Raw genomic sequence first — 27,915 nt, 5'->3', positions numbered from 1 at the left:
AACTGAGACTGTTTAGGTTTTTTGGGGATTTTTATCATTGTAGGCTGGTTGTGTCCACACACTGCTAAGACACATTTATGTGCAAACACCATGTAAAAGTGAATTTTGCATCCGATGTCCCTGTAGCAAAGTTCGATATAATAAGGAAGGAAGAGGACAAGGGGTCGGCTGGACGGTTGATGCTTTCTCTTTATTTTCTCAATATTTGTCAGCACACACACATTCAAGTGTGGAATCTCATAACACGATCTCTCGATCACTTCCGGGTCGGCACTTCCGGCTTCCGGTACTCAGTCTCAATACAAGGGGGGTTCGCATCAACCGTCCGGGTTCTCTCTCTCCTCGATCTCCGGTTCCACTGCTGTTTTATCCCCTCTCCGCGCTCATTACTAGAACAAGAGACAGGTGTTATTAATCTGCTTCCAACCCACTCACGTACCGCTTGTCCCGCGGCTCTCTCTCCCGCTGCAGACCTCGCTGAACCACGCCCCCCTTGCCACATACCCCCACCGCCCGACTCAGGCCGGGGAGCCGTCCGGCCTGCAGCCCCCCCCCCCCCATTTCTGGAGAGGAAGTCGGCCACAGCCATCTGAGCACCCGGCCTGTGGACCACCTGGAACTTAAAAGGCTGAAGAGCTAGATACCAACGGGTGATCCGCGCGTTGGTATCCTTCATGCGGTGGAGCCACTGGAGAGGAGCGTGGTCCGAACAGAGGGTGAACTCCCGCCCCAGAAGGTAGTAGCGGAGGGTGAGAACGGCCCACCTGATGGCAAGGCACTCTTTTTCGATGGTGCTGTACTTAGCCTCTCTCTTCGAGAGCTTACGGCTAATATACAGCACCGGCCGCTCTCCCCCCTCCACCTCCTGGGCCAGGACTGCGCCCAGCCCCCTGTCCGACGCGTCAGTCTGCAACAGAAAAGGGAGAGAAAAGTCAGGGGAGTGTAAAAGCGGCCCGCCACATAGAGCAGCCTTAACTCGGGTGAAGGCCTGCTGGCACGGCTCCGTCCATTGGACCGTATCTGGTAGCCCCTTTTTAGTAAGGTCAGTCAGAGGGCTGGTGAGGTCCGAATAATTTGGTATAAACCGTCTATAATATCCCGCCAGCCCCAAGAACTGCCTTACCTCCTTTTTGGTCTTGGGTCTCGGACAGGTTGCAATTGCGGCGGTCTTATCAATTTGGGGACGCACCTGCCCATGACCCAAGTGGAAGCCCAGATACCTTACCTCCACCCGCCCAATTGCACACTTCTTCGGATTGGCCGTGAGCCCCGCTCCCCTCAGCGACCTCAAGACCGCCCTGACATGCTGCATATGCCGCTGCCAATCGTGACTGTAAATCACGATGTCGTCCAGGTAGGCAGCAGCATATGCGGCATGGGGACGCAAAATCCTGTCCATGAGGCGCTGAAAGGTAGCGGGTGCCCCGAACAAACCGAAGGGAAGTGTGACGAATTGGTGCAATCCGAACGGCGTGGTGAAGGCTGTTTTTTCTTTGGACAATGGAGACAAGGGGATCTGCCAATAGCCCTTCGTTAAGTCCAATGTCGAATAAAATCGAGCCGTGCCGAGCCGATCAAGCAACTCGTCAACCCGCGGCATTGGATACGCGTCGAATTTCGACACTGCGTTCACCTTGCGGTAGTCCACACAGAACCTGACCGAGCCGTCGGTTTTAGGGACCAAAACGATCGGGCTCGCCCAGTCACTGTTGGACTCCTCTATTACTCCCATATCGAGCATTGCCCCTAATTCTTCCTGAACTACTTTTTTTTTGTGTTCAGGTAAACGATACGGCCGGCTGCGAACTACCACGCCCGGCTCGGTCTCGATATGGTGCTGAATTAAGTCGGTACGGCCCGGTAGGGGCGAGAACACGTCGGCGAATTCCGCCTGTAGTTTTGAGAGATCAGTGAGTTGGGACGGTGAGAGGTGATCTCCCCCAGGGGCCAGTGCGACCGATTGTGCTTTGATGCTCGCCTCTGGCCCGAGATCATCCTCTCCCCCGATCACCGTCGCCAACAACACTGATTCGACCTCATTCCATTTCTTCAGGAGATTAAGGTGATATATTTGCCGTGCTCCGTTCCTATCGGACCGTATCACTTCATAATCGAGGTCTCCAACCTGTCGAGCGACCTCAAACGGCCCCTGCCATTTCGACATTAATTTAGAGCTCGATGTCGGGAGTAATACAAGCACTTTCTCTCCCGGTGTGAATTTGCGTAGTCTCGTACCCCTGTTATACGACCGGCTTTGGCGGTCCTGGGCTTGCAACAAATTCTCCCTAGATAGCCGCCCCAAGGTGTGGAGTTTTGTTCGCAAGTCCAGCACATATTGAATTTCGTTTTTGGCCAAAGAAGGCCCCTCCTCCCAAGTTTCTCGTAGGACGTCCAGCACCCCCCGGGGCTGTCGTCCGTAGAGAAGCTCGAAGGGGGAAAACCCCGTGGAGGCTTGCGGGACCTCTCGCACAGCGAATAAGAGGGGTTCTAACCACCGATCCCAATTTTTGGCGTCTTCCTGTACGAATTTACGGATCATGGATTTAAGAGTGCGATTAAATCGTTCGACCAAGCCGTCTGTTTGTGGGTGATAGACGCTTGTCCGAATCGATTTGATGCCCAATAACCCGTATAATTCGCTTAACGTGCGTGACATAAACGCCGTGCCTTGATCAGTGAGGATTTCCTTCGGAATCCCCACTCGGGAGATTAAACGGAAGAGTGCGTCCGCAACACTCTTCGCCGAGATGTTGCGGAGAGCCACTGCCTCCGGGTATCGTGTTGCGTAGTCCACGATAACTAGCGCAAAACGATGCCCGCGTGCGGATCGCTCTAATGGCCCGATGAGGTCCATCGCAATTCTCTCGAAGGGGACCTGCATTAATGGAAGGGGGCGCAATGGCGCTTTTGGGGAGGCCAGGGGATTCACCAACTGACATTCAGGACAAGACGCGCACCACCTGCGCACATTGTCGTGAATGCCTGGCCAAAAAAATCGGGTCATTAAACGATTCAGCGTGGCCGCCTGTCCAAGGTGGCCCGCCATCGGGTTCGAGTGAGCCGCCTGGAAAAGCATTTCCCGGCGGCTCTTTGGTACTAACAACTGGGTTGTATCCACTTTTGTCTGAGCGTCTTGGGTCACTCGATACAACCTATCCTTAATTATGGCAAAATAAGGATACGTGACGGGCAAGGCAGGTTGAAGGGACTGGCCGTCGATAGTGCGGACCTGTTGGAAAGCATGTTTTAGGGTATCGTCTTGAGACTGCTCCAGAGGGAAGTCATCGCGGTCCGAGAGAATCAGTCTCTCGACCCCGCTCGGTTCCTCTGAAGCAGTTCCCGAGGGTCCCGTATCAGTCTCACCAACCTGCACTCGCACCGCCCCGTTCCTAGCCTTGTTCCCCCAAGCGGCATCCGCACATATCGACCCCAATAACGCCGGAAAGGCGGGCCAATTTGTCCCCAGAATTAGCGGATGCCGGAGGTGGGGACTAACCGCCACCTCAACACTATGATTTTCTCCCCTAAACTGTATCGTGACTGGGACAACCGGATATTCCACCACATCCCCGTGCACACACCGCACCTTAACCATGCGGCTTGTATCCAATGCCCCAGGCTGCATCAGGCTTTGATGGATCGAGGTTTGGTTACAGCCTGAATCCACCAAAGCCTGATATGTACCCCCCTTGATACTCACAGGAACTTGGTACTCTCCTGCTTGATCAGGGGTGGCCCGCTGAACGTCCGGGACCCGGATCATTGTCCCGATGTCCATCATTGGACATCGGTCCACAAAATGGTCCGGGTCGCCGCACCGCCAGCAGGCCAGCCCAGGCCTGCCCGCCGCCCCTGCGGCGGGGAGTGGGTTGGAATATGAGCGCGGAGGGGGGGTGGAACCGGAACCGTTATCCCCGCCCGACCCCAGCAGCCCCGCCCCCCTGGGCGGGGCCCTCGAACTCCCGTACTGCCCTGGGCCCATTCCACCCCGACCTCTGGGGGGAATGCGAGGGGGCCCTGGAGGGCGGGACCTAGGGAGAGGGACAGGGTGAGAAGGAGAGACAGAGGGGGGAGAGAGAGAGGGAGAGGTTAGTCGGGGTTCGCCGACCCCTGGGCACGCCACCAGATGGTCCTCCGCCAGGTTGATGGCCGTCGTCAGCGACGTGGGCCGGTGGCACTGGACCCACTCGGCGGTCTTCTTGGGTAGCCGAGCGATGAACTGCTCCAGTACCACCAGATCGACGATGTGGTCCACGTCGCTTCCACCGGCCAATAGCCATTTGCGGCAGGCGTCCCGGAGCTGGTGGGCCATCGCGAAGGGCCGGCCGGTCTCCCCCCACTCTAGCGAGCGGAAACGCTGACGGTGCTGTTCGGGGGTCCGACCGACCCGCTGGATGATGGCCCTCTTCAGATCTTCGTAATCCAGGAGGTTCGCCACCGGCAGTTGTTGGGCGGCCGCCTGGGCTTCTCCGGTGAGCAGTGGAATAAGGCGCACCGGCCACTGTGCCCGGGGCCACCCGCAGGCCTCCGCCGCTTTTTGGAATAGGTCAATGAAGGCCTCGGGATCGTCCTGTGGCCCCATCTTGTGTAGGGGCACGTGGACCGGTGCGCTGGCGAGCCCGGCGGCTTCGGTGCGAACCTCCCGGTCTATCCAGCTCCGGAACCTCTCGCGGTCCTCTTGCTGGCCGCGGACGATGGCCTCGAATCGACGCTCCTGGTCCGCCCGCAGCTCCAGCATGGACTGATGTTGTTCCTGGTGGAGGGCCGCGAGAGAGGTGATAATGTCCGCAAACGGCGTGGCGGAGGGCGTTGGAGTAGTCATGGCGGCGGCGCGGTCCTACTTCCTTCCCGGGTTTCGGCACCACTGTAGCAAAGTTCGATATAATAAGGAAGGAAGAGGACAAGGGGTCGGCTGGACGGTTGATGCTTTCTCTTTATTTTCTCAATATTTGTCAGCACACACACATTCAAGTGTGGAATCTCATAACACGATCTCTCGATCACTTCCGGGTCGGCACTTCCGGCTTCCGGTACTCAGTCTCAATACAAGGGGGGTTCGCATCAACCGTCCGGGTTCTCTCTCTCCTCGATCTCCGGTTCCACTGCTGTTTTATCCCCTCTCCGCGCTCATTACTAGAACAAGAGACAGGTGTTATTAATCTGCTTCCAACCCACTCACGTACCGCTTGTCCCGCGGCTCTCTCTCCCGCTGCAGACCTCGCTGAACCACGCCCCCCTTGCCACAGTCCCCTTTAACATTTGCATAATAATGTCTGTGACGCCACCCATAGGATTCTGAAGAGTAGTTTTGAAGCGTAAAGTAGAGACGAGATGGCCGTCGCCTTCTTAGCAGCAAATCCTAACGCGTCACGACCCAACAGAAGATGGGCAAAGAAGCGGGATGTGGGCGGAGCTGAGGTTACGACTAACAGACAGCAGACAAACAGCAATCCACCTGTCAATCAAAGTAGCCACGCCCTTAATAATGCAGAACTTTAAGGCTTTATATAATGTAAACAAATGAGTTATAAAAAATTCACCCCCTCACAGTCGTCATGAAGGGCAAAATTAGCCGTATAGACCAAAACCACAATTTGTACCAGACTGTAAACGTGTTTTTTTCTTCTGTAAAGTTTTTAACATGAGGCTCAATGAGATTCTGCTCCTTCTGGAGCCTGTCTCCAGTGGCCAGTGGAGGAACTGCAGTTTAAGTCACTTCCGTATTGAAGTGGAACAAATGTTATCATTTAACTGCGCTATTTTCCATAATTTTGTAAATGTAAACATAAATACGTGTTAGACGGACATGTTTGACCGTTGCGCTCACATCTCACACATGACGTTGCGTTCTGAAAATGTGCCGCTCAGGTTAAAATAAACTTTTAACCCTCTGGTGCTCTTCACGTGTCGGTCAAATATGACAGATTTATTATTTTTTTCCCCGATTAAATTACTGTACTATTTTTTAGTTCAATAATGTTTTTTAATTCATATTTTGTATTTTTAAAGGATTTTAGGGTACTACATTTAATTTAGGCTGTGGTTATAATCTATTTATTAACTTTATTAGTACAGACCTGAAAATTAAATTTCCAACATAAACTTAAATGCTTTCAGGTCCGTTCACACTGGGCACTAGCCTGACAAGCCGGACCCACATCCAGATGTTTGGTCTGGAAACTCTCCATTGACGGCTCAATCCGAGGGGCGGATAAACGGCTGTCTGTCAAACTCCCTCTGCACGTGATAGGATAGCGCTACAACCAACCAGAGCAACGAAGGTGAAGCAGAGCTCGCTGACAGATTAAACATTCGCCGTATCCGGTCGGCTAAACTCCGAACACATCTTCCCTTCTTAAGAATGACTTCAGTGCCGCTCTTTGTTCTTTTCTCAGGGAAAAGGTTCACTCAAGTCTTCCAGAGTCGCGGTCAGAGCTGATTCGAAAGACCGCCGCCGCTCGCCAGTTTCTGTGTTTACTAGAAGCACGCAAACGCAACTCGGCCGTCGTCATTATGGCCCCGCCCACCGACTCTATACACGATGTGATTGGCCCGGCAAGAGTTAGGGGAATTCAGCTCAGAAGGGTATTGAGAGTTGCTAGACGACACTCGCGGGCAGATTAAGTTTGCTGGGGTGTGTCTAGGCTAACTTGGCATGATTTTGTAAATTCACAAATTGCAAATTCACGCAATGTTTTTTTTCTTTCTTTTAATCAGTTGTTTGTGTAATGAGTGCTTCCACACCGAATGCGAGTGTGCTGCGGAGAAAAAAACGTTTATTTTTTTCGCTTCATGCAATGTTTTTTTTTTTAATCAGCAGCAGAAGGCTTAAACCAATCGCTTACAAGGAAACAAAGGAGACGAAATGTCCAGTAGATGTCACGAGCTATTCAATCGTTTCTCATGAGATTACAGCTGTAGGTCTAGTTAAAGCTGTACAGGTGCAGCTGTTTGCCCACTGTATGCTAGACAGCGATAACATAACTTTTTGAGTTAAAACTTGTTGATTTTTTTCTTGTGTCCATGTTTATGGAAAGTGAATGTGTTGCCATCAGCTCGTCTGTGGCACTTAAATGTTTAGATTGTGACTCGACTGGGAACATCTGCTCCGGATCGATTGGTTCCTGAAGTGTGTGTTAGTCTCGTCAGATGCGCCGCTAACGTTACCGTCTCTGGAGGAGATCCTCAAATTGTCCCACAGACTTTAGAAAGTAAGTGCAGAACCGGCCATGATAAAGTTTTCGCTCCAGTACGAGATTAGCATCCTCCCCTTCAGACTCTGTACTTTAAGACTGGCTGCACCCAAAACCTTCTGTTCGGTCTTTAAAGAGAATGAAAAGCTCGTCTTCACTGAAGGATGAAGTGTCCGTGTTTTCTCGGCTGTTGCTGCAAATGTTTTGGACTGTTGGAGCTCTGAAACGCCACAAACGTCACAAATTCGTGTCGCGGCTGATGTGAATAGTTTTGACGCGAAATATGCAAACTGTCCTCCAAAAAAAAAACCCAGACTCTATAGGTCGTTTTTCAAGCACCTTATTACAACCATTATTTACGTTTTAAAGTCAGGCGCCCTCTAGCTGGCGTAAATAACATAAATCGTTACCAATCAAAATGCATGTTCATTTGAATGCAATATGTGGACTTTTTACCACCATTTTATCATATTTCCATTTAGCAAAAACTTATTTTTTTAATTTACTACACCCAACCCATCCCATCCCTAAACCTATTTTATAGTGCATACACACTTCATGACCACGTGTTCCCTGGGATCAAACTCCAGATTGCAGGATTGATGTTGTATAGCGCAATGCTTTACCAACTGAGCTATGCAAAACCTGAAATATTAAGCAGATAAAAGGGAAAAATGCTTTAAAATGAAAGTGCCCTATTGTCAATAGGAGCTCAACTTTAATAAACGCTTCTATGGGTCGTATTTCAAGGAAGTGACAAATATAGGCGTATTGGTTGAAGGACATGTTGGAGATATGCACTTTTTCGTGTAGCTTTTTCGTTACGCGTCTGTGTGAAAGGGCCTTTAGAGCATAGACTTAGGTTTGATCTCTTTCCAAAAGGCGACACTTGGCAGATTATTGCTGAAGTGAAGTTTTAAAAAGTGAACTTGAGAAAAAAGTTACAGAATTGTATGTTTATTATGAAAAATGCTCAAATACTATTTTCAGAAAACAAGTTTTGTTTCAAATGTGTGCTTGATATCTCAAAAGAAAAAAGATGAAAAAGCTCTGTTTGGGCGCAGCACCAAACGCTTCCAATACATGAAATTCATCTTCCATTCATGTCCAATGTGCTCATTTGTGACTATTGTGACAGGATTATTTAACCTTTTCAAATCATATCCATGATTTTATTAAAATTGTTGTGTTCACACAGCCAGTGCCGAAACCTTTACCAAGTTTAATACCATTCCGATGAAGTTAAAAACTAAACAATGTACAAGTTTTTGGTCGAAAATGACCAAAGCACACCAGAGGGTTAAATTCGTATTAAGATTTTGCGTTTGTCCCTATTCCACTGCCTATGTCTTGCATTTTTCATAGCAAAAATGCGTTCTGTGTGAACCGGCCCTAAGGAAAAATATATAAAAAAAACTGGACTGAACATTTCAGAAAGGATGTTTTTATAACATAATGGGAACGTTAGAGCCTTTTTTTGTAAGCTGGGTCGTAGCAATTTATTGTCTTGGCCTCGCCCACTCCTGGAGATTTATCTTCAGTTTTAGGGGCTACATTTATTTTCACTTTAATTAAATGTTACACTAACCAAGATTGGTATCGGAATAACAGTAACCCTTTGACAAATGAAAGTTTCTGAACTTTAAAAGTTTACTTTCCTCTTGATTTTGTCATGTTTTTGAAGTGTGCCCTGATTCTGCCTCTGTCCCCCAGAGTGGAATATATTAAGGTTTAATTTAGGACCTTATTTTAATTTAAATTTATTTCATTGAAATGAGACGCCACACAAAGATCTTATTTTCCGTCCTTGGAGATTTTAAGATAATGAAGGATTTTGCTTGTCTGGCGCTTTGACAAGGTGATGTGTAAAGGACAGCCTGCGCTCACAAATATGACAGATATGAAATACCAACTGATGAAGGCTTGCGATAAAGGAGCCTCAAGCCTTTTATAAACATTGCCCTTATGAAACAACCGTCAGACACGCTGCAAATATCACAGGGTGCCGAAAGCATACAAAGCACATTGATGCATATGTGATGGGTCAGCCTTTTAGGAGTCAAAGTGCATGTTTTTTTAGAAATTGTTTCCTGCTTCATTTGCAGTCACGAATAGCGCATCTCTAATGGTGATTCAGAGTAAACAAGAGGTAAATCATCCACGTTGGTCAGATTAAGCCATTAGCTTACCGGCTGCAGTTAAATGTAGAGAAATGACTCATTTAATGTCTGATTACCAAATAATAGAGTGCCATAAACAATGGCCGACTCTCTGCACCAGATGCTAATTCGCCACGCGTTCCCGAGATAACAGCCTCTATCTTCACGGATAGGCGCTTAACGCATGCAGACGTGGACGGTTTTTTATTAAAGCCTGCACAATACAGTGAAACAGTCTGTTTTCTTATTAAAAGACTCGAGATGCGTCTTCATTATACTTGAGCACGGTTTGTGCAGATAACGCTGCCTCATTTGCTCACGAACCCTTCAATTTTCCTGCAGAACTAGATAATGCAGCATCTTTCCTGCAGCCACTCGGATGACAAGAGCACACCGTTTTCCATGTGCTCGCTGGATTAAAGGTTAATCATCAATTTGAGGCTTATTATGGCCAAATAGTAGCAAGACTACTCGAACAGAATTGGCGCTGCCGGTAGATGGGGCAGATATAATCGACCGGGCTGAGAACACACAGTCCAGCGTAAATTGAAGCCCCTGTTGCATGATGATTAGAAGGTGTTTGATGGCTTAAACACATCTCTGTTGGATCATTGGAAATACACAGAGCAATCACGAGTCACTGGGCCGTATTGATCGCGCTTTGCTCTGACAGGAGGGACTCTAGTGAATTCTGTAGTAGCTTGGCAGAGAGAGCAGCACAGTGGGATTGAATTTAAGATTCTTGAAGATTGTAACCACTATCACTTATGCAGTTATTCAGGGTTAGGGCCTACTTTAATTAAATGCATAAATGGTATCTTGTTCTTAGATTGGTTTATTTACTATATTCTGGTGCTCTTACGTGAGTTTCTTGGTTGTGTTTGTTGTCAGGACCACTGAGAACATCTTAAGGTAAGCCCTGGAAACACCATAGCAATGTTATATACACCACTCAGGACATTTTAGTTACTGAAGAGGTAAGCCCTGGCAACACCCTAGCAACCACTTGGCAACATTCTAAACATTACTTAGAACACCTTAGTAACTGAATATATAAGCCCTAGCAACACCATAGCAATGTTATATACACCACTCAGGACAATTTAGTTACGGAAGAGGTAAGCCCTGGCAACACCCCAGCAACCACTTGGCAACATTCTAAACATTACTTAGAACACCTTAGTAACTGAATATATAAGCCCTAGCAACACCATAGCAACATTCTATACAAGACTCAGAACATCTTTGTTACTGAAGAGGTAAGCCCTGGCAACACCCTAGCAACCACTTAGCAACATTCTAAACATTACTTAGAACAACTTAGTAACTGAATATATAAGCCCTAGCAACACCATAGCAACATTCTATACGCCACTCAGGACATTTTAGTTACTGAAGAGGTATGCCCTTGTAACACCTTTGCAAGCACTTAGCAACATTTTAAACATTACTTAGAACACCTTAGTAACTGAATATATAAGCCCTAGCAACACCATAGCAACATTCTATACACCACTCAGAACATCTTCGTTACTGAAGAGGTATGCCCTGGCAACACCCTAGCAAGCACTTAGCAACATTCTAAACATTACTTAGAACACCTTAGTAACTGAATATATAAGCCCTAGCAACACCATAGCAACATTCTATACACAACTCAGAACATCTTCCTTAGTGAAGAGGTAAGCCCTGGCAACACCCTAGCAAGCACTTAGCAACATTCTAAACATTACTTAGAACACCTTAGTAACTGAATATATAAGCCCTAGCAACACTATAGCAACATTCTATACACCACTCAGAAAATCTTCGTTACTGAAGAGGTATTCCCTGGCAACACCCTAGCAACCACTTAGTGACATTCTAAACATTACTTAGACACCTTATTAACTGAATATATAAGCCATAGCAACAACATAGCAACATTCTATACACCACTCAGGACATTTTAGTTACTGAAGAGGTAAGCCCAAGAAACACCATAGCAACCACATCGCAATGTTCTAAACACCACTCAGAACATTTGAGAGATCAGCCCTGGCAACACCATAGCAACCACATCGCAATGTTCTAAACACCACACAGAACATTTGAGAGATTAGCCCTGGCAACACCATAGCAACCACATCGCAATGTTCTAAACACCACTCAGAACATTTGAGAGATAAGCCCTAGCAACACCATAACTGAGTAGGTAAGACCTGACAACACTATAGCAACCACATAGCAATGTTCTGAACACTTAGAACACCTTAGTAACTGAATAGTTAACCCCTGGCAACACTATAACAACCACCTAGCAATAATTTAAATGCCATACAGAACACCTTAGCAATTGAAAAGGTTAGCCCTAGTAACACCATAGCAACCACATAACAATGTTCTAAACATCACTCAGAACATTTGAGAGATAAGCCCTAGCAACACCATAGCAATGTTCTAAGCACCACTTAGAATACCTTAGTAACTGAATAGTTAAGCCCTGGCAACACCATAGCAAAGTTCTTAGCATCACTTAGAACACCTTAGCAACTGAATAGTTAAGCCTTGGCAACACCACAGCAAACACATAGCAATGTTCTGAACATCACTTAAAACACCTTAGTAACTGAATAGTTAAGCCCTGGCAATAACATAGCAACCACTTAGCAACGTTCTAAACATCACCTAGCGCACCTTAGTAACTATATAGTTATCCATGGCAACCTTGTAACAACATTCGAAACAATTTAGAGCACATAGCAACATTCTAAACCAACCTCAATAGTTTGAACACCACTCTGAACCCCTTAGCAACTAAATATCTACGCCCTGGCAACCACGGAGCAACACCCTAGCAACATGACGGCACCGAACACCATCACATTATCTTCAGGAGACCGTGCCGAAAGCCGGCTCAGTGTGGTCAGTGATGATTGAGAACACATGCTGGACCTTTCAGCAGGGGATGTGCTTTACATTCATTTCATCGACGCGGACTCGCAGTGCTCTCAGGCTTTACAGCCGATCAGTGTGTGTGTGTGTGAATCAAACACATGACCTTGACATCCCTAGTGCTGTCCTCTTATAAATGCTTTGCGCTGCATGTCTTCAGAGCATCTCCAGGATCTGCTGCCTGTAAATAAATATAGTTTCACATCATCATCTGCTCCGCGTTTCATTTCCTCAGTCCGCACAAAGTGGCCAAAGCCAGCGCTTACTCATGGAAATGCAGTGGTTTAATGTGACGGATGTCTGTGTCAGAGTTGGCATTATGAAGAGACCTCAGCTGGAGGCAGGCGTTTGCGTTGCACATGAGCACCTGTGCTCATTACATAAGAGTCTGAACCATTCTATCAAAGAGCCCGATGGAAAGTGGATGCAGCTGTTTGCCGCCCGTCTTCCTTCGCCGCTCACAAGACCTCTTACGCTGATTTTCAGTCACACTTTCCTCACCAAGGCACTTGAGAAGAGCTTTTGAAGTAAGTGTGTGTGTGGCTCAGTGTCGCTTTCGAGAGATTTCTAACTCGGGTGAAGTAGAGCTTTTGTTTCATGGCATGCATTGTTGGTCACAGCGACTGTCTCTGCTCGGATTGCGTTCCCTTTGGTGTTTGTTCAGGATGTTTCGCAGGTTGATCTTAAAGAAGTTCAAAACTACAATGCTGCAATTATTGCTCTTCCTCTGCCTTTTTTATTCAATTTGAAATGCAAAATGGCTTTATTTATGGAAAATGTGCACTGTAAAAAATGATATGATCAATAAGGTTTGACAACAACTCATGCTTTAACTCATCAAAATAAGCATTTATACAAGATTCAACTCATGTTTTAAAAGTTAGTTTTATGTCATTTGAGTTTTAATAAAAAACATCCAAGCTGACTGCACTTAATTTAATGCAGCCATTTATATATATATATATATATATATATATATATATATATATATATATATATATATATATATATATATATATATATATACAGGGCTTGACATTAACTTTTTTTGCTCACCAGCCACCGTGGCTAGTGGTTTTCCGAAGTTACTAGCCACTCAGCATTTTCACAGGCCACAATTTTGCAGTTTGGAAATTACATTTTATAGGATTAAAGTTGACTTTGGCATGCTTAAATTACTTGATTTTGAAGATTAAAACCCTTTCAAACTTTCACATGCAGAGTGAGATAGCCTACTCTATGTTAAATTAAGCTTCACTACATTCAGTAGCGTACCGTGGGGTTTCAGTCAGGGCCTTCACTAACGATCAACACGCCCCACGCCATAACAACACACACACACACGTTTGTTTTTGTGACATATGGGGACATTCCATAGGCGCAATGGTTTTTATACCGTACAAACCGTATTTTCTATCCCCCTACACTGCCACTGCCCCTAAACCTACCCATCACATGAAACATTCTGCATTTTTACTTTCTAAAAAAAACCTCATCCTGTATGATTTATAAGCATTTTGAAAAGTGACATGGCCAATGTCCTCATATTTCACCCTCTCCTGTGTGTCATAATACACACACACACACAAAATACAATAATGCACTGTACGCAATACTACTACGAACTTTGCTTTCATAGTGTACACGCGAGACAAAAAGGCAATTTGACTATTTATTGATGATACTGCACTCACGTGTCACCGTGTAGGCAAATGGTGAAAAGAATCAAAATCAGCTGGCACAAATACTCTTAAACAAACAAAAATACGGACCAACAGAACATCCAAAGAAACAGAAAAAACACTGCTTGTTAGCTAACATTACCGGCTTGACATCAGGATCGATCATTCGCACGCAGCCTGTCATCCGCGGCGGCCATAGTTTATTTCACACAGAATTCTCACAACCCGCGAAAAGTTCAGACGGCTGATGACATCAGCAGGGGGTAGCACACCGACACACCGCTGGGCCTCTGGGCCGTTCTATCACTACACATCAAATTTTGATTGGCTAATGACCCACGTCAGTCAAAGCTATGGTCCAATGGAAAATAGCAGCTTCAATGGAAGGCAAGCTATTCTACTAGTGCTGGTCCTCGGGGCTGTGATGCGTTTAGATGATGACATATGGAAAATACACCAAAAATAAATACATTCTTTCTGGAAATATAATCGTAACTATATATATATATAATGATTTTGACAGGGCCAGCAGAGAAGGCCCTGCTGGCCCTGACGGCCCACCACTGACTACATTGAAGCTACCCCCCTTTAGGAAATGTAGCAAGCTAAGCTACAGCAACTTGGCAAAAGTAGTTTACTATCTAAGCTGGTTTTTATTTATTTAATTTTACATTGAACCAACTTCATTCCAATCAACGCTATCTCTGTGATCAATAAAATTCAAGCAGATAGACATGGATACTTTTTCAGTTCGGCTATTCAAAAATTGTCGAAATCGATTTGGCAACAAAAACGTGATCCATAATATTAACAAAACCAGGTGTTGAGAGTGTGTGTATGCTCATCTGTAGCCTATGTGTATGATATGTGTTTGCATTTATGCTCAGTTTAGACTTGGGCACTTTTGCAGGAAACTAAGTTAATTTACAACTCAGCTCAGCTCAAAGTAAGCTACAGTAGCAAAAGAATTAAGACCTGCTCCAAATAGTAGGCTACCAACATGGCAAAAAACAAAACGTGCCTATATTTGTGTGTGTGTGTGTGTGTGTGTGTGTGTGTGTGTGTGTGTGTGTGTGTGTGTGTGTGTGTGTGTGTGTGTGTGTGTGTGTGTGTGTGTGTGTGTGTGTGTGTGTGTGTGTGTGTTCTCCATGGAAAAGTTTCATTCATTCATATCAAGAGGTGGCCAGGCTGGACCCCGATGCTTTTAATAAGAGGTGTTTATTCAAGAGACATAATAGATTCTTTTAAAACTTGAAGACGATTTCTCTTTTGTCACCGCGCGTGCAACAGCGAACTGAGCGCTCGGAAACAAACGTCAACTACTACTAGATAGTGCGCGTATCCAGTTCACGCGCCGAACCCGTCTTTCCGCGCTCATTGCCAAAGGAGTCCTTTGAAAGGCTCGCGCGCATCTGTGCGCTTCTGCGCGAGGCAGAAAGGAAAGTAGAAAGTGAAGTATATCCGCGACTTGGCAGTTTGTTTCCAATTTGAGCTTGATCTTCAGAAATTTAGCGATGCTACTGCCAAACACTGACAAGGAGAACTGATTGTGCGTGTGACAGAGCTTCTGCACGCTTTTGTTGTCATTCAGCATGATTCCGCCTATCCCGCCTTCACTTACTGCAAGTTGATCGATAAAGAATTGTAAGACAATTTTAATTTTGTGATACGACGGTCTTCGCATTTCATTTGGCTGTAGGCTGAAATTATATTCAACCCGCCAAAGTGGCTAGTGGGGGTGGCTGCCTTACCCGCCACAGCTGAAATCTACCCGCATTTGGCGGGTTGGCGGGTGTTAATGTGAAGCCCTGTATATATATATATATATATATTAGTAGGGGAAAAAATACTATGGTAGTCAATTGGGCTCAAAATCTGCTTATATACAAACATTCTTCCAAATATCTTCCTTTGTGTTCAGCAGAAGAAAGAAATTCATGCAGGTTTGGAACAACATGAGGGAGAGTAAATGATGACCGAATTTTCACTTTTGGCTGACCTAACCCTATAAATGCTGAATAAATGAAGGCCATTCCCTTCAGTGGAGCTCCATCCATGCGTGTCTAATCGCTGTCTGCCATCATTTTGCACATCCTGGGTCTTGACATCAGAACGTCAACGGAAGGCTGATCAAGGTGTTTATGCAAAGTGAAATCAGGTAACATCCAAGCGGCAACCTCCCGCGATCTCTCTTGAAGCCAATACGGAAGTAATGTAAACTGTAATTCCTTAACTGGCCACTAGGGACAGGCTCCAGAAGGAGCAGAATCTCATTGAGCCCCATGTTAAAATTCTCAACTTTAAAGCAGAAAAAAACATGTTTACAGCCTGGTACAAATTGTGGTTTTGGCTTATAAGGCTAATTTTGATCTTCATGACAACTCTGAGGGGGGTGAATTTTTTTATAACTCATTCGTTTCCGTTATATAAAGCCTTAAGGTTCTGCATAATTAAGGGCGTGGTTACAAGTGGATAGCCATTTATCCGCCGTCTATAGTTATTGCGTCACCTCAGCTCCGCGCACACCCCGGCTTTTTGCCCATTTTCTGTTATCCGGGAGTGACACGCGATGACTCGCTCACAAGATGGCAACGCCCAGCTCGCCCCTACTTTAAGCTTCAGAACGGCTTATCGGAATCCTATGGGTGACGTCACGGACACTACGTCCATATTTTTTTACAGTCTATGGTAACATCTAGCGGTTGGTTTCGTTTAAACCGTGCATGACCTTTCCCTGATAAAAGAACAACATTTAAGGTGTTTGCGTGACTTTATCAGCTTTTTCGTGCAATCTCATATATATCTATTCCATTCACAGCCTCCACTAAAGAGACTGTATTGAAGTGTGTTTATTTTGAAGCTGGCCTGGTGGCGTTTGGTTCAATGGATGCGTGTTGTGTTTGAAGTGCCTGCAGTTTAATGGCGTTTGAACTGAGATGTGTGCGCTGGCCTGTTTATCCTGTCAGAGTCTGACTGATGAAGTCTTTGGGTGGAACTGCTGCTTCTCCGAGTCTAATAGTTGAGAAAGTGAGCCGCTGTCGCAGGGTTTGCTGCTTTAATTCCATGGACGAGTGAACCGAGAACTGGAGAGCTACTGAGATCAGAATCACCTGCTCCATCACTGCCGGCCCTCCTGCGAAACGCTTAAAGGGTTAGTTCACCCAAAAATGTAAACTCTGTCATTAATTCCTCCTGTGGTTAGACAGCCGTCAGACCTCCGCTCATCTTCACACACAGATGAAGATATTAGTGTTGAAATCCGATGGCTCAGAAAGGCCTTCATTGACACCAATGTCATTTCCTCTCTCAAGACCCATAAAGGCACTAAAGACGTCGTTACAAAGCCCATCTCACTACAGCGGCTCTACAATCATTGATGAAGAGACGAGAATGATGGCCGATCTCAAAACGAAACTTCGAACCGTTATGAATCAGTGGATCGGTTCATGATTCGGATCACGTGTCAAACTGCTGAGATCACATGACTTTGGCGATTCGAATCATGAATTGACTCACTGATTCATAACGTTTGAAACTTTGTAACGACGTCTTTAGTGCCTTTATGGGTCTTGAGAGAGGAAATGACATTGGTGTCAATGAAGGCCTTTCTGAGCCATCGGATTTCAACACTAATATCTTCATCCGTGTGTGAAGAGGATCGGAGGTCTTACAGGTGTCCGACGACATTTGGATAAGTAATTAATGACAGATTTTTCATTTTTGGGTGAACTAACCCTTTAACTACAGGACTTAAAGTGACGGCTGTTTTTGGCACATTTGCATGTTGCTGGGTTTTCATCATTGTGAAATGTTTTAAAGTTGATCGATTTTTAAGGGGCGGTGTGTAAGAATTTTCATATATTAGTCTCTTTTTTTATTGCCTATGTGTTGGAGCTGCACGATTCTGGATAAATTGAGAATCACAATTATACATTTTTTTGTTTTAAACTGACAGCACGATTCTCCCACAAAATAATAATTTACTAGGTTCTGATGAAATGTTAATTGATGCTGTATATTTGAAATGTTTAATGAATCTAAATTATTTATTTAAAAACATTATTTGAATTAATTATTCAATGACTCACTCATTAAGACTCCACTTGTTTCCTCACTGGATGAATCAGCATTTTTGAATGACTATTGAATGAATGATTCAATGACTCACTCATTAAGACTTCACTTGTTTCATTACTGGATGAATCAGCGTTTTTGAATGACTCTATTGAATGAATGATTCAATGACTCACTCATTAAGACTTCACTTGTTTCATTACTGGATGAATCAGCGTTTTTGAATGACTCTATTGAATGAATGATTCAATGACTCGCTCATTAAGACTTCACTTGTTTCATCACTGGATGAATCAGCATTTTTGAATGACTATTGAATGAATGATTCAATGACTCACTCATTAAGACTTCACTTGTTTCGTTACTGGATGAATCAGCGTTTTTGAATGACTATTGAATGAATGATTCAATGACTCGCTCATTAAGACTTCACTTGTTTCATCACTGGTTGAATCAGTGTTTTTGAATGACTCTCTTGAATTAATGATTCAATGACTCACTCATTAAGACTCCACTTGTTTCATTACTGGATGAATCAGCGTTTTTGAATGACTCTATTGAATGAATGATTCAATGACTCACTCATTAAGACTTCACTTGTTTCATCACTGGATGAATCAGCATTTTTGAATGACTCTCTTGAGTGAATGATTCAATGACTCACTCATTAAGACTTCACTTGTTTCATCACTGGATGAATCAGCATTTTTGAATGACTCTCTTGAGTGAATGATTCAATGACTCACTCATTAAGACTTCACTTGTTTCATTACTGGATGAATCAGCGTTTTTGAATGACTCTTTAATGAATGGTTCAATGACTCACTCATAAAGACTTCACTTCACTCAGTAAGTCACAAGTTGGTCTCATGTGAGACAGAAAATATATTATTTTATAAAATTATATATGTTGCATTAAAGTGCATTAAAGCAAAAATTTTAATGTGATGTTTATTTGCTGACCCCCAGGGCGTCCGAGATGTAGGTGTGCTTGTTTCTTCAGGAGAACACAAATGAAGATTTTTAACTCAACCGTTGCTCGTATAATGCATCTCCATGGGGTGTATTTCTATGAGAGTAAAAAACACACAGACATACGAATCCATATTAAACCCTGTGGCTCGTGGAGACACACTGATGACACATTGATCTATGTAAATATATATCTATGATCGCGCACAACAAACACACCTACATGTTGGATGCCCTGGGGTCAGCAGATAAACATCACATTCTCATTTTTGGCTGAACTATCCCTTTAAAGATAGCCCGTATGTCCTCATTCTTATGAAAATACCCAATATGTTTTGAAAATCACAGATATATCATCGCAGTCGTGTTTATTGTCTTCATATATCGTCAGAAGTCTCTCCATCCGCATGAATATTCAGCTGTAGCCATATCTGATGTCCATATAACAGATTTCCTGGAACACGTAATAAGTTTAATACTCAATACTTCTATTAAAATAGTCTCATTTCGAAAGCTGCGTCCTCCGAGGGGTCGCGTTTGAAGTCTGTATACGTCATCATGGATGTCTTTTTATCGTAATCATCAAATTCGTGATGACTGTTATTCCTCGTGAGGTATAAAATACTTAGCCTGGCTCTGCCCTCCTACGTACTTCCGCTCAATTTTCATTTTCCTTCAGTACTCAGTCTGGGACTGCTGTGTAGTCTTAGGTTTTCTCCGAACAAATTTTTACCGGTCCAATCAGCGAACAGAGGGAGTGTCTGAGAACGATGACGTTGATGTCGAGCGCTAGTTTGAGATGTAGTTCAGTAATGGCGGTGGAGAATGATGCGAACTAAACCATTCATTGTATTGTGGCACCGCTGCCGAATATCCAGAAGTTAAAGCCGGAGCAATAACAGTCTTTGCTGGGGTTTGTTGGTGATCCTCCAACTGGGTAAACTCGGGAAAAGTTTGATTTTCCAGATCGCTTCGTTAGTGATGAAGGAGTTGCTGAAGCTATTCGGACGGTAACTGTTTCTCGTGGGGTCGTAAGGTATTGCCATCATTTAAGTTACAGGGACTGGTCAGTTATTTTATTGCCGTCCGTCTCTCACCACCCGCGTAAAAATCCCCGGCCGAGTTACCGACTGCTTTTGACAAACGCAAGGTCGTGTTGATGTAACAGCTGTCCGAATCCACATCTCTGAGTTTTCAACAATATATCACTTCAAAATTCACTGTTTGTAATCATTTTTGACCCCTGCAGAACACCGTACGGTTGCTTTGCTGTTATTAGGATGCATTTATAGACGTGTATTTCCTTAAAATGCTGGCAAGAATTTAGAAGAGCAATATATTTCATCACCGCTCAAACAAATTAAAATAAAAGCACTTAAACATTTGAATTGGTCCGTTATTTATAGCAGCATTTATTATCATACCAAGCATATGACATTTTATTTACAGCATACAATGATGTTACGGACCACGTGTGCGCCGCGTTCCCGATCACAGAACTCTCCTGTCCACCGTGGCGTGAATAAATCACAATCCGAATGCACGAGTTTTAGGTTTTATCCTATAGCTTTATTACTGAGGTGGCATGCACATGTGCACTTTTATTTTGTCGGATTTCCATGAGTGAAACAGGCGATGGGCGCATGACATACGCCACGACCAAACGTTAGCGATTGGTTAAGGCAGATCCAGAGCGGCGCAGGGCAGATCCAATAGTTTTAAACCTCAACAGGGTGCCCACCTTCGCGGAAATAAACCCTCGTCAATGGAGAGTGGCCAGACTCTATGTACAAATGAAATGTACGAGAGTCTGGTAAAACCAGGCTATAAAATACTATGATTTCTTTCTTTGCAATCTAACGGTTACTTTTCTTAAATGAGTCTCTCTTTGCTCTGCCTAAAGACATCAGTGTTACAGTTACAGCTCCTCTTTGCAGATTAAAGGTTACAGTCTTTCCTTTAGCACTTTTACTGTATATCATTCTTAAATGTCAGAATCACACACGGGGCTTTTCCTGGAGATAGTGTTGTTTGTGTGTCTCCTCATGAGGGAACAACAAGCGTTTGGGCTCTTTCTTCAGTCTTTTCTTCTTTTATTAGTAATGTCTGCGACGCATGTTCTGTATTTGGTTATCATGTGACACCAATACTTCACCTCTGAATTAGAGTCACACGGCACTTTTAAAGGTCATCACCGAGAATAGAAAAACAAATGAGTGCGTCTGAAGACGTTTTTGAGCAAAGCTAAATGTCATCATCTTTAAGGCCAACAAATGGGAAGGGTATAGTACATCATCTCCAACCCAAGGGCTTCCATAGAGCGACACAATGAGTCTCTCCACATCTGAAGTGGTCCATGATAACAAGAGGTTGTTTGTCTGTAATACAGCTATTGGCAGTTTGACGGGAAGTGTCATTGTGGTGTGTTCGCAGCAGATGTCTGGCTTCAAACGGGTCCTCTCCGCTGCAATCAGCAAAGACCCAGAAACCGCCACCGCTAATTTGCGACAGCTGAGTCGGGATGATTACGCTATTTGGGTTTTGGAGGTCAGTCTGTTCAATCACAGACAGCAACTTCCCTCCGTCGCTAAAAAGTGATGGAATTAATGAGCACTTCTCCACACTGTTTTCTGTCTGTCTGTCTATCGGCTGTGGACTTATCAGTGATTGTTGGAAATGGTTTCTACGGCTAATTAAACATGGTCCAGGTCCCGTCATGTCACTCAGGAAATGTCCTCACTGTTACTTTTCATTTTAGCCTGACGTGATCATCCTCAGCTCTAGCCAGAATATGAGTCTGATGCTCCATTGGGCTGTGATTATGGGGCGTGTTTCAATCGAACCAGGAAAGACCTCGATTGGACAGACCGACAACCAATCACAGCAACGGAGTAATGACGTATGTTTAGCGACGCATAGTAGTGGAAAAATTGGATCATTTTACGGACTCGGATCTTTGAATCTCATTCAGCAAAATGAACAAATCTTTTTTCATTTTGGCAGAATATCATTCAAATGTCACATGTTAAATTCCCCAACACATCTAGTACTTATGCAAAGGTTGATTTGGAATCAAAACATTATTATAAGCTAATGCAGACAAGGCCAAACTTCAAAGTCGGCATGAAACGGAAGTTGAGATCGTCTTTTTCTCCTTATTGTAACTAGGGGTGGGCGATATAGCCTCAAAATTATATCACGATATTTCAAGTATATTTGCGATAACGATATTTATGACGATATAGAAAAAAAAAAAGTGGGACAAAGTTTTATTGGTTATTGCAGCTGGTAGGCAGTAGCATCTATTAGTGCAAACAAAATTAACGGCGTTGTTTTATCCTTTTCCAATGAGCTAATGTCATTGATGAGAGAATATTTAATTCAAAGTGTAAATCTACTGTCATAAGGTAAAAGTTACTAGTGTTTTTACTGGAAATCTTAAAATAAATTGTGTATATATATAACATTTAGTTTAGCACTAAAGTAGTTTATGCCATGGTCTGTCTGAATATTCAATTCTGATTGGGAAGGTGTAATATAGCAGAGGTAATACCAAGTTAGCTAAAATACCGTTCTGTATTAATGAGCTGTTTTCATTATGAAGCGCACACGCACACACACACACACACACACACACACACACACACACGCACACGCACACGTCACTCGCATACAGAGATCGCGCTGCAGATTCAGGAGCACAGAAGCTAGTTATCAACGGCACCCTGCGACTTTTAGCAACAAAATATCTACGCTACTGGATCACTACATTATATTTCTCAGCAATGATGGGGTTACTCGCTATTTTAAATTAATAAACGCACATCTGCACTGTTAAGAGAGACGCTGAACAGACGCAGTCATGCATGTATGAATCTCTCTCTCTCTCTCTCTCTCTCTCTCTCTCTCTCTCTCTCTCTCTCTCTCTCTCTCTCTCTCTCTCTCTCTCTCTCTCTCTCTCTCTCTCTCTAATTCAAATAAACGCTATAATCCATTCATTCAAATAAGCGTATTACTTTATACACTACTTACTTTATCTCTGTGTCTCATTTGAAAGGTGCACAATGCTAGATCTAACTAGCCATAACCTAGCCGTAACTGACGAAAATAACCGTCAATGTTACCCTTCCGGTCAAATGTTGTGCGGCAAACATCAATAACAGCTTTAAGCAGACAATGTAATGTCAGTTGAAAAAGAGAGCTGACCTCTTGTTACCAAGTAGCTCCACTTTAGGTACTAAATCATCATCATCGGAGGCTGAGATGCTGATCCTCGTGCTCTTCTCTCTCAGACAGGTGTTGTTGTGCTCGATAGGGAAAGCAAATGCGCCATACGTCATCGCGTCGCTATTTCATTGATATCGCGATATGACAATTTTTTTATCATGTAAAGATTTATACAGGTATTATCGCGGACGATATGATATGGCACACCCCTAATTGTAACGTATATCCGAGTCAAACAGCCTCTGAAATCAGAAAAAATGTAGGGCGGGGCGTGATTTCGTCCTTCGGGAATTGATTGGATCGTTGGAAGTTGGGCTTCGCTAACAAAATGGAGGCAGATTTAAATGTCAGCGACAGGCACGGAAACGAGACCGGGAGAGAAGAGAAGTCGTTTCGAGGGGCGAGGGGAGGTTAATATATTTGATTAAAGATTATAAGGGTAAAAGAATAAACAAAAATAATGAAGTGCACAGATAACTCATTTATAGTAAACACTACAAAATTACATATAAAAATACAAATTGTAAAATTTGATCTCATGTCGTCTTTAAGAAATGATTCATTAATTGCTTTATTGCTGTTAGTTCACCTCACCTCCGAAACCATCGTTCCGACGAACATTCGCAAACAGCATCGCAGACTTGTGTGGTTACAACGCATGGGCGTCGGAAGCAAATAAAAAGTGGGTGGGTCAGTATAAAATACGATAGGTGGGGAAATATTTTTGCGGGGGGTCTGGGGGTTCTCCCCCCGAAAAAAAATGATTTCAAAGATGTGATTTCCTGCATTATGGTGCGTTTTAGGCCATATCCCTTTCCTATACCAAAAAAGACCTCAAATCAGTCAATACCAATAGTCTAATAAAAAGGCTATATTCATTTAACTGCCATAGAAATCAACAGTTTCACAGATAATGATAAGGAATAAGTTGCATGTTTTTTATGCTCCGTATCCAGACCTGATCCAGACAGAAAAAGTGCCGTTTACTAAACGATTGATTGGGCCAGACAAAATTACAGAAATCACTGAATTATTTACCGTGGCTGTAGAGTAGGGGTACGACGCATGGCATTAAGTTTTGACGCATATCGCGAGCATAGGTCGGAATCTGCCTTTTGCCACACTCGCTCTACTCCCTTTCCCCATCACATATCAGATCGGAAAGGTATTTATTTTCAATTAAAAAAAAAAAGAAAATATTAGAAAAGGGAAAATAAAGCGTTTAACATGTGTTTAATAATACGTTTCTTAATACGTTTCTCGGTTACGGGGTAGTCAATGTAAGCAGACATGAATTGGAGACGATAAAGTGAGTGGGTCCAATATCATTGGTCTTAAAAAGTGGGTGGGTCTTGTCCCACACACACACAATGGTTCCGACGCCCATGTTACAACGACAGATCTCGAGCTTTGGTCAGAAACGGAGTTTCTCGTTTACATGACGTGGGCTTAATAAATTCTTATCTTGAGCAAAATAAGCAAGCTGACATTTAGTGCAATCTACATCTTTTATTTAAAATACATACACATGTAATTTATGTCTTTTAGTTTGTCAGTAGATTTAAAGCACCTTTTTTGAAGAGTGCCCATGCTCATTGAATCAGGAAATAAAGCAAAATAACTGAGAAAATAAGAATTAGTCCTCAAGTGCCATGGCCATAATTTATAGCAACACATCTATCATGAATTCTAACTCAAAATAATTCATTAAAAGCAGTTATTACTCCACCACCTGCGTGACATCATTAACCGACAGATTTGCGCCCATACGGTGTTGGGACACAGTCGTGACGAGCTAGTTGATTTCTTCAGCGATGTTTCACCGTACTGCTGAAGTTCAGCGGTGAGTTACGGCGGTGTACGGCAAACGCACCCAGATTAGTTGCAGGTTCCAGTCATTCGTTCTCACAATGAATAATGATATATGTATATAAAACTATTTTTATTATTAATAATAATAATAAAATATTAACAATAAATAGAATATTACAATATTATTAATACATTTTATAAATTTTATAAATAAGTTTTATATAATAAAAAATGTTCCCAGTTATTTTTGTTTTAGTAGCTTTAGTATTTCAACTCTTATGTCATTTCTCAATATTCATACAATATAATTATATGTATATATGTATATATATATATATATATATATATATATATATATATATATATATATATATATATATATATATATATATACATACAAATATACATTTTTGATGAAATATTTATACTTTATTTAATTCATGTATTAACAATAACAACACAACCGTTCCCTGGAGTATTTATATATATATATATATATATATATATATATATATATATATATATATATATATATATATTACATCATAATATAATTTATTAAAGCCGCACTTGGCAACTTTTGCTCTCGGGGTCCCCCTACAGTTTGGAGAAAATAATGTCCTCAACTACTGTCGTAAGATCTGTCATCCTACATCAGCCGTCGCGACGCCATCGCGCGTGCATTTGTGGACATGACAGCCCTGATAGCCCTGAACTAGTGATGCGCGGGTCGTCTCATAACCTACGGACCCCGTATGTCTATTTAATGGTCGCGGGTGCGCGGCGGGTTGTAAAAATATATCCAGTGGTGCGGTGCGGGCCAAATAACTTCATAAAAGTGGCGCCGCGGGTCGGTGCAGCACTAACAGTTCCCCTGAACACTGCAGGAGGATTTCGAGTTCTTCTGGCGGCGCGTGTGAAATGTCTTCATCCCAGGTACAGTCAGTGGCATATGCTTCAGCATGTCATATGAATATCATTTCATGGGTTTTATTTTTTTCAAACGCCAAATAATCACGATGCTCACGTTTACAAGCCAGCGTCATTATAGTAGTCTATTGGTTAGCGTTTTCCAGAATCTATATGATACTTCAGTTCAGTGTTTGAGTGGTCGGTAATCACCATAACAAGCAGGACAGCATCGGTCGGGCACGCCTCCTTCAGCTCACGCCGACGAGCAAACGCTGGTCACATGCTGATCCTCGTCCTGCCTTTAATCACATCACTTTTTCCTTTCCTCTTATTGCTTTCCTCCAACAAAACCTTTTCTTTCTTATTTGTCTCTGCTGCTTCGGACATGACTATATTATCCGACGAACAAAGTTGGGCTCGCACGTCTGAATGTAAGGAAGTGTGTGTGTTGGTGGAAGTGACGTATATGCCGTAAAGCTGTCGAATTTTGTAGTTCTTTTTGTTCTCGGGTTACTACCCGAAACCCGAAGTTTAAAAGTACGATTAAAAACGATACAGACCCCATCAGGCTATGGCAGACGTGTCATTCAACCTATTGTAAGTCGATTTATCATCACAAGAGTCTTAAAAAATATATTATGAAGGTTGAAAAGTTACCTAGTGCTGCGTTAAATATTTTTTGTTTAATAATTAAAAATTGTAATAATAAAAATATAAAAATATATTTGTTGTATATAATAACAAAGGTGTGTGTGTGTGTTTGTGTGTGTGTCTGTGTCTGTCTGTGTGTGTGTGTGTGTCTGTGTCTGTGTCTGTCTGTGTGTGTGTATTCGGTTTGACTTTTTTGTTTCAGTAATTTCAGTTCATTTCAGTTGTCAACTTTTCACATTTTCTTTTTATTTATTTGTAATTTTTTAAGTTTAAGTTTTTTATCTAATATTTTTTATTTCATTCCTGCTTTATTACAATTACAACAAATACTTTTGGTTTTATTTTTAGTTTAACAGTAACCACACGGACATTCCCCGAGTGTTTCTCTAAGCCTGAGCTCCTGTCGTGTGTTTGCGTGCTGCTCCCGAACACAGAAAGTGTGTGTTATAGTGTGCCGTGTGTGTTACAGTGTGCCGTGTGTGTTACAGTGTGCCGTGTGTGTTATAGTGTGTCGGTTCCTTTCGCTTTTGTTTGAGGTCCAGCGGTCACGAAGGAAACCATCTTGAGATCATTCGGTCTATCGATCGTCTGAGTCTGACAGGAAATGATCAATATGTTCTGCCAGATCAATGGTGGGTTTTAAGTTCCTGCTCCCCGTCTCGGTCCTGATGAAAACCTCATCAGATGGGATGAAATCAAGCGCTCATTTATATTTGAGCGTTTGAGCAGTGTTTAGCGGCAGGTATAAAAGGGTTAGTTCACTCAAAAATGTAAATTCTGCCATTAATTACTTACCCTCCTGTGGTTGGACAGCCGTCAGACCTCCGCTCATCTTCACACACAGATGAAGATATTAGTGTTGAAATCCGATGGCTCAGAAAGGCCTTCATTGACACCAATGTCATTTCCTCTCTCAAGACCCATAAAGGCACTAAAGACGTCGCTACAAAGCCCATCTCACTACAGCGGCTCTACAATCATTTATGAAGAGATGAGAATAGTTTTTGTGCGCAAAAAAACTAAATAACGACTTATATAGTGATGGGCCGATTTCAAAAGCAGCAGCCATATCACCCTGTAGCCCAAGACTGGTTTCCCACTGAAGCTAAGCAGGGCTGAGCCTGGTCAGTACCTGGATGGGAGACCAACTGGGAAAACTAGGCTTCTACTAGTAGAGGTGTTAGTGAGGCCAGCAGGGGGCGCTCACCCTGTGGCCTGTGTGGGTCCTAACACCCCAGTATAGTGATGGGGACACTATACTGACAAAGAGCACCGTCCTTCGGATGAGACGTTAAACCG

At 43.4% G+C, this 27,915-nt stretch overlaps 2 protein-coding genes across 2 annotated transcripts in view; one reads left to right on the top strand and one right to left on the bottom strand.

Annotated features, from left to right (window-relative positions):
• The window catches only part of hs3st1l1 (heparan sulfate (glucosamine) 3-O-sulfotransferase 1-like1), an 85,966-nt gene that overhangs the window by 21,774 nt on the left and 36,277 nt on the right, over positions 1 to 27,915 (top strand). The window lies entirely within an intron of this gene.
• LOC137045066 (uncharacterized) lies at positions 229 to 5,230 on the bottom strand. Its single transcript, XM_067421524.1, has 2 exons — positions 3,701 to 5,230; positions 229 to 389 (listed from the first exon to the last, which is right to left on the bottom strand). Exons 1-2 carry the CDS (start codon positions 4,820 to 4,822, stop codon positions 387 to 389), a joined length of 1,125 nt encoding a protein of 374 aa, XP_067277625.1. The 5' UTR covers positions 4,823 to 5,230; the 3' UTR covers positions 229 to 386.

Source organism: Pseudorasbora parva, chromosome 17, assembly GCF_024679245.1.
Source record: "Pseudorasbora parva isolate DD20220531a chromosome 17, ASM2467924v1, whole genome shotgun sequence".
NCBI lineage: Eukaryota > Metazoa > Chordata > Actinopteri > Cypriniformes > Gobionidae > Pseudorasbora > Pseudorasbora parva.
This window is presented reverse-complemented; position numbering and strand designations above follow the sequence as displayed.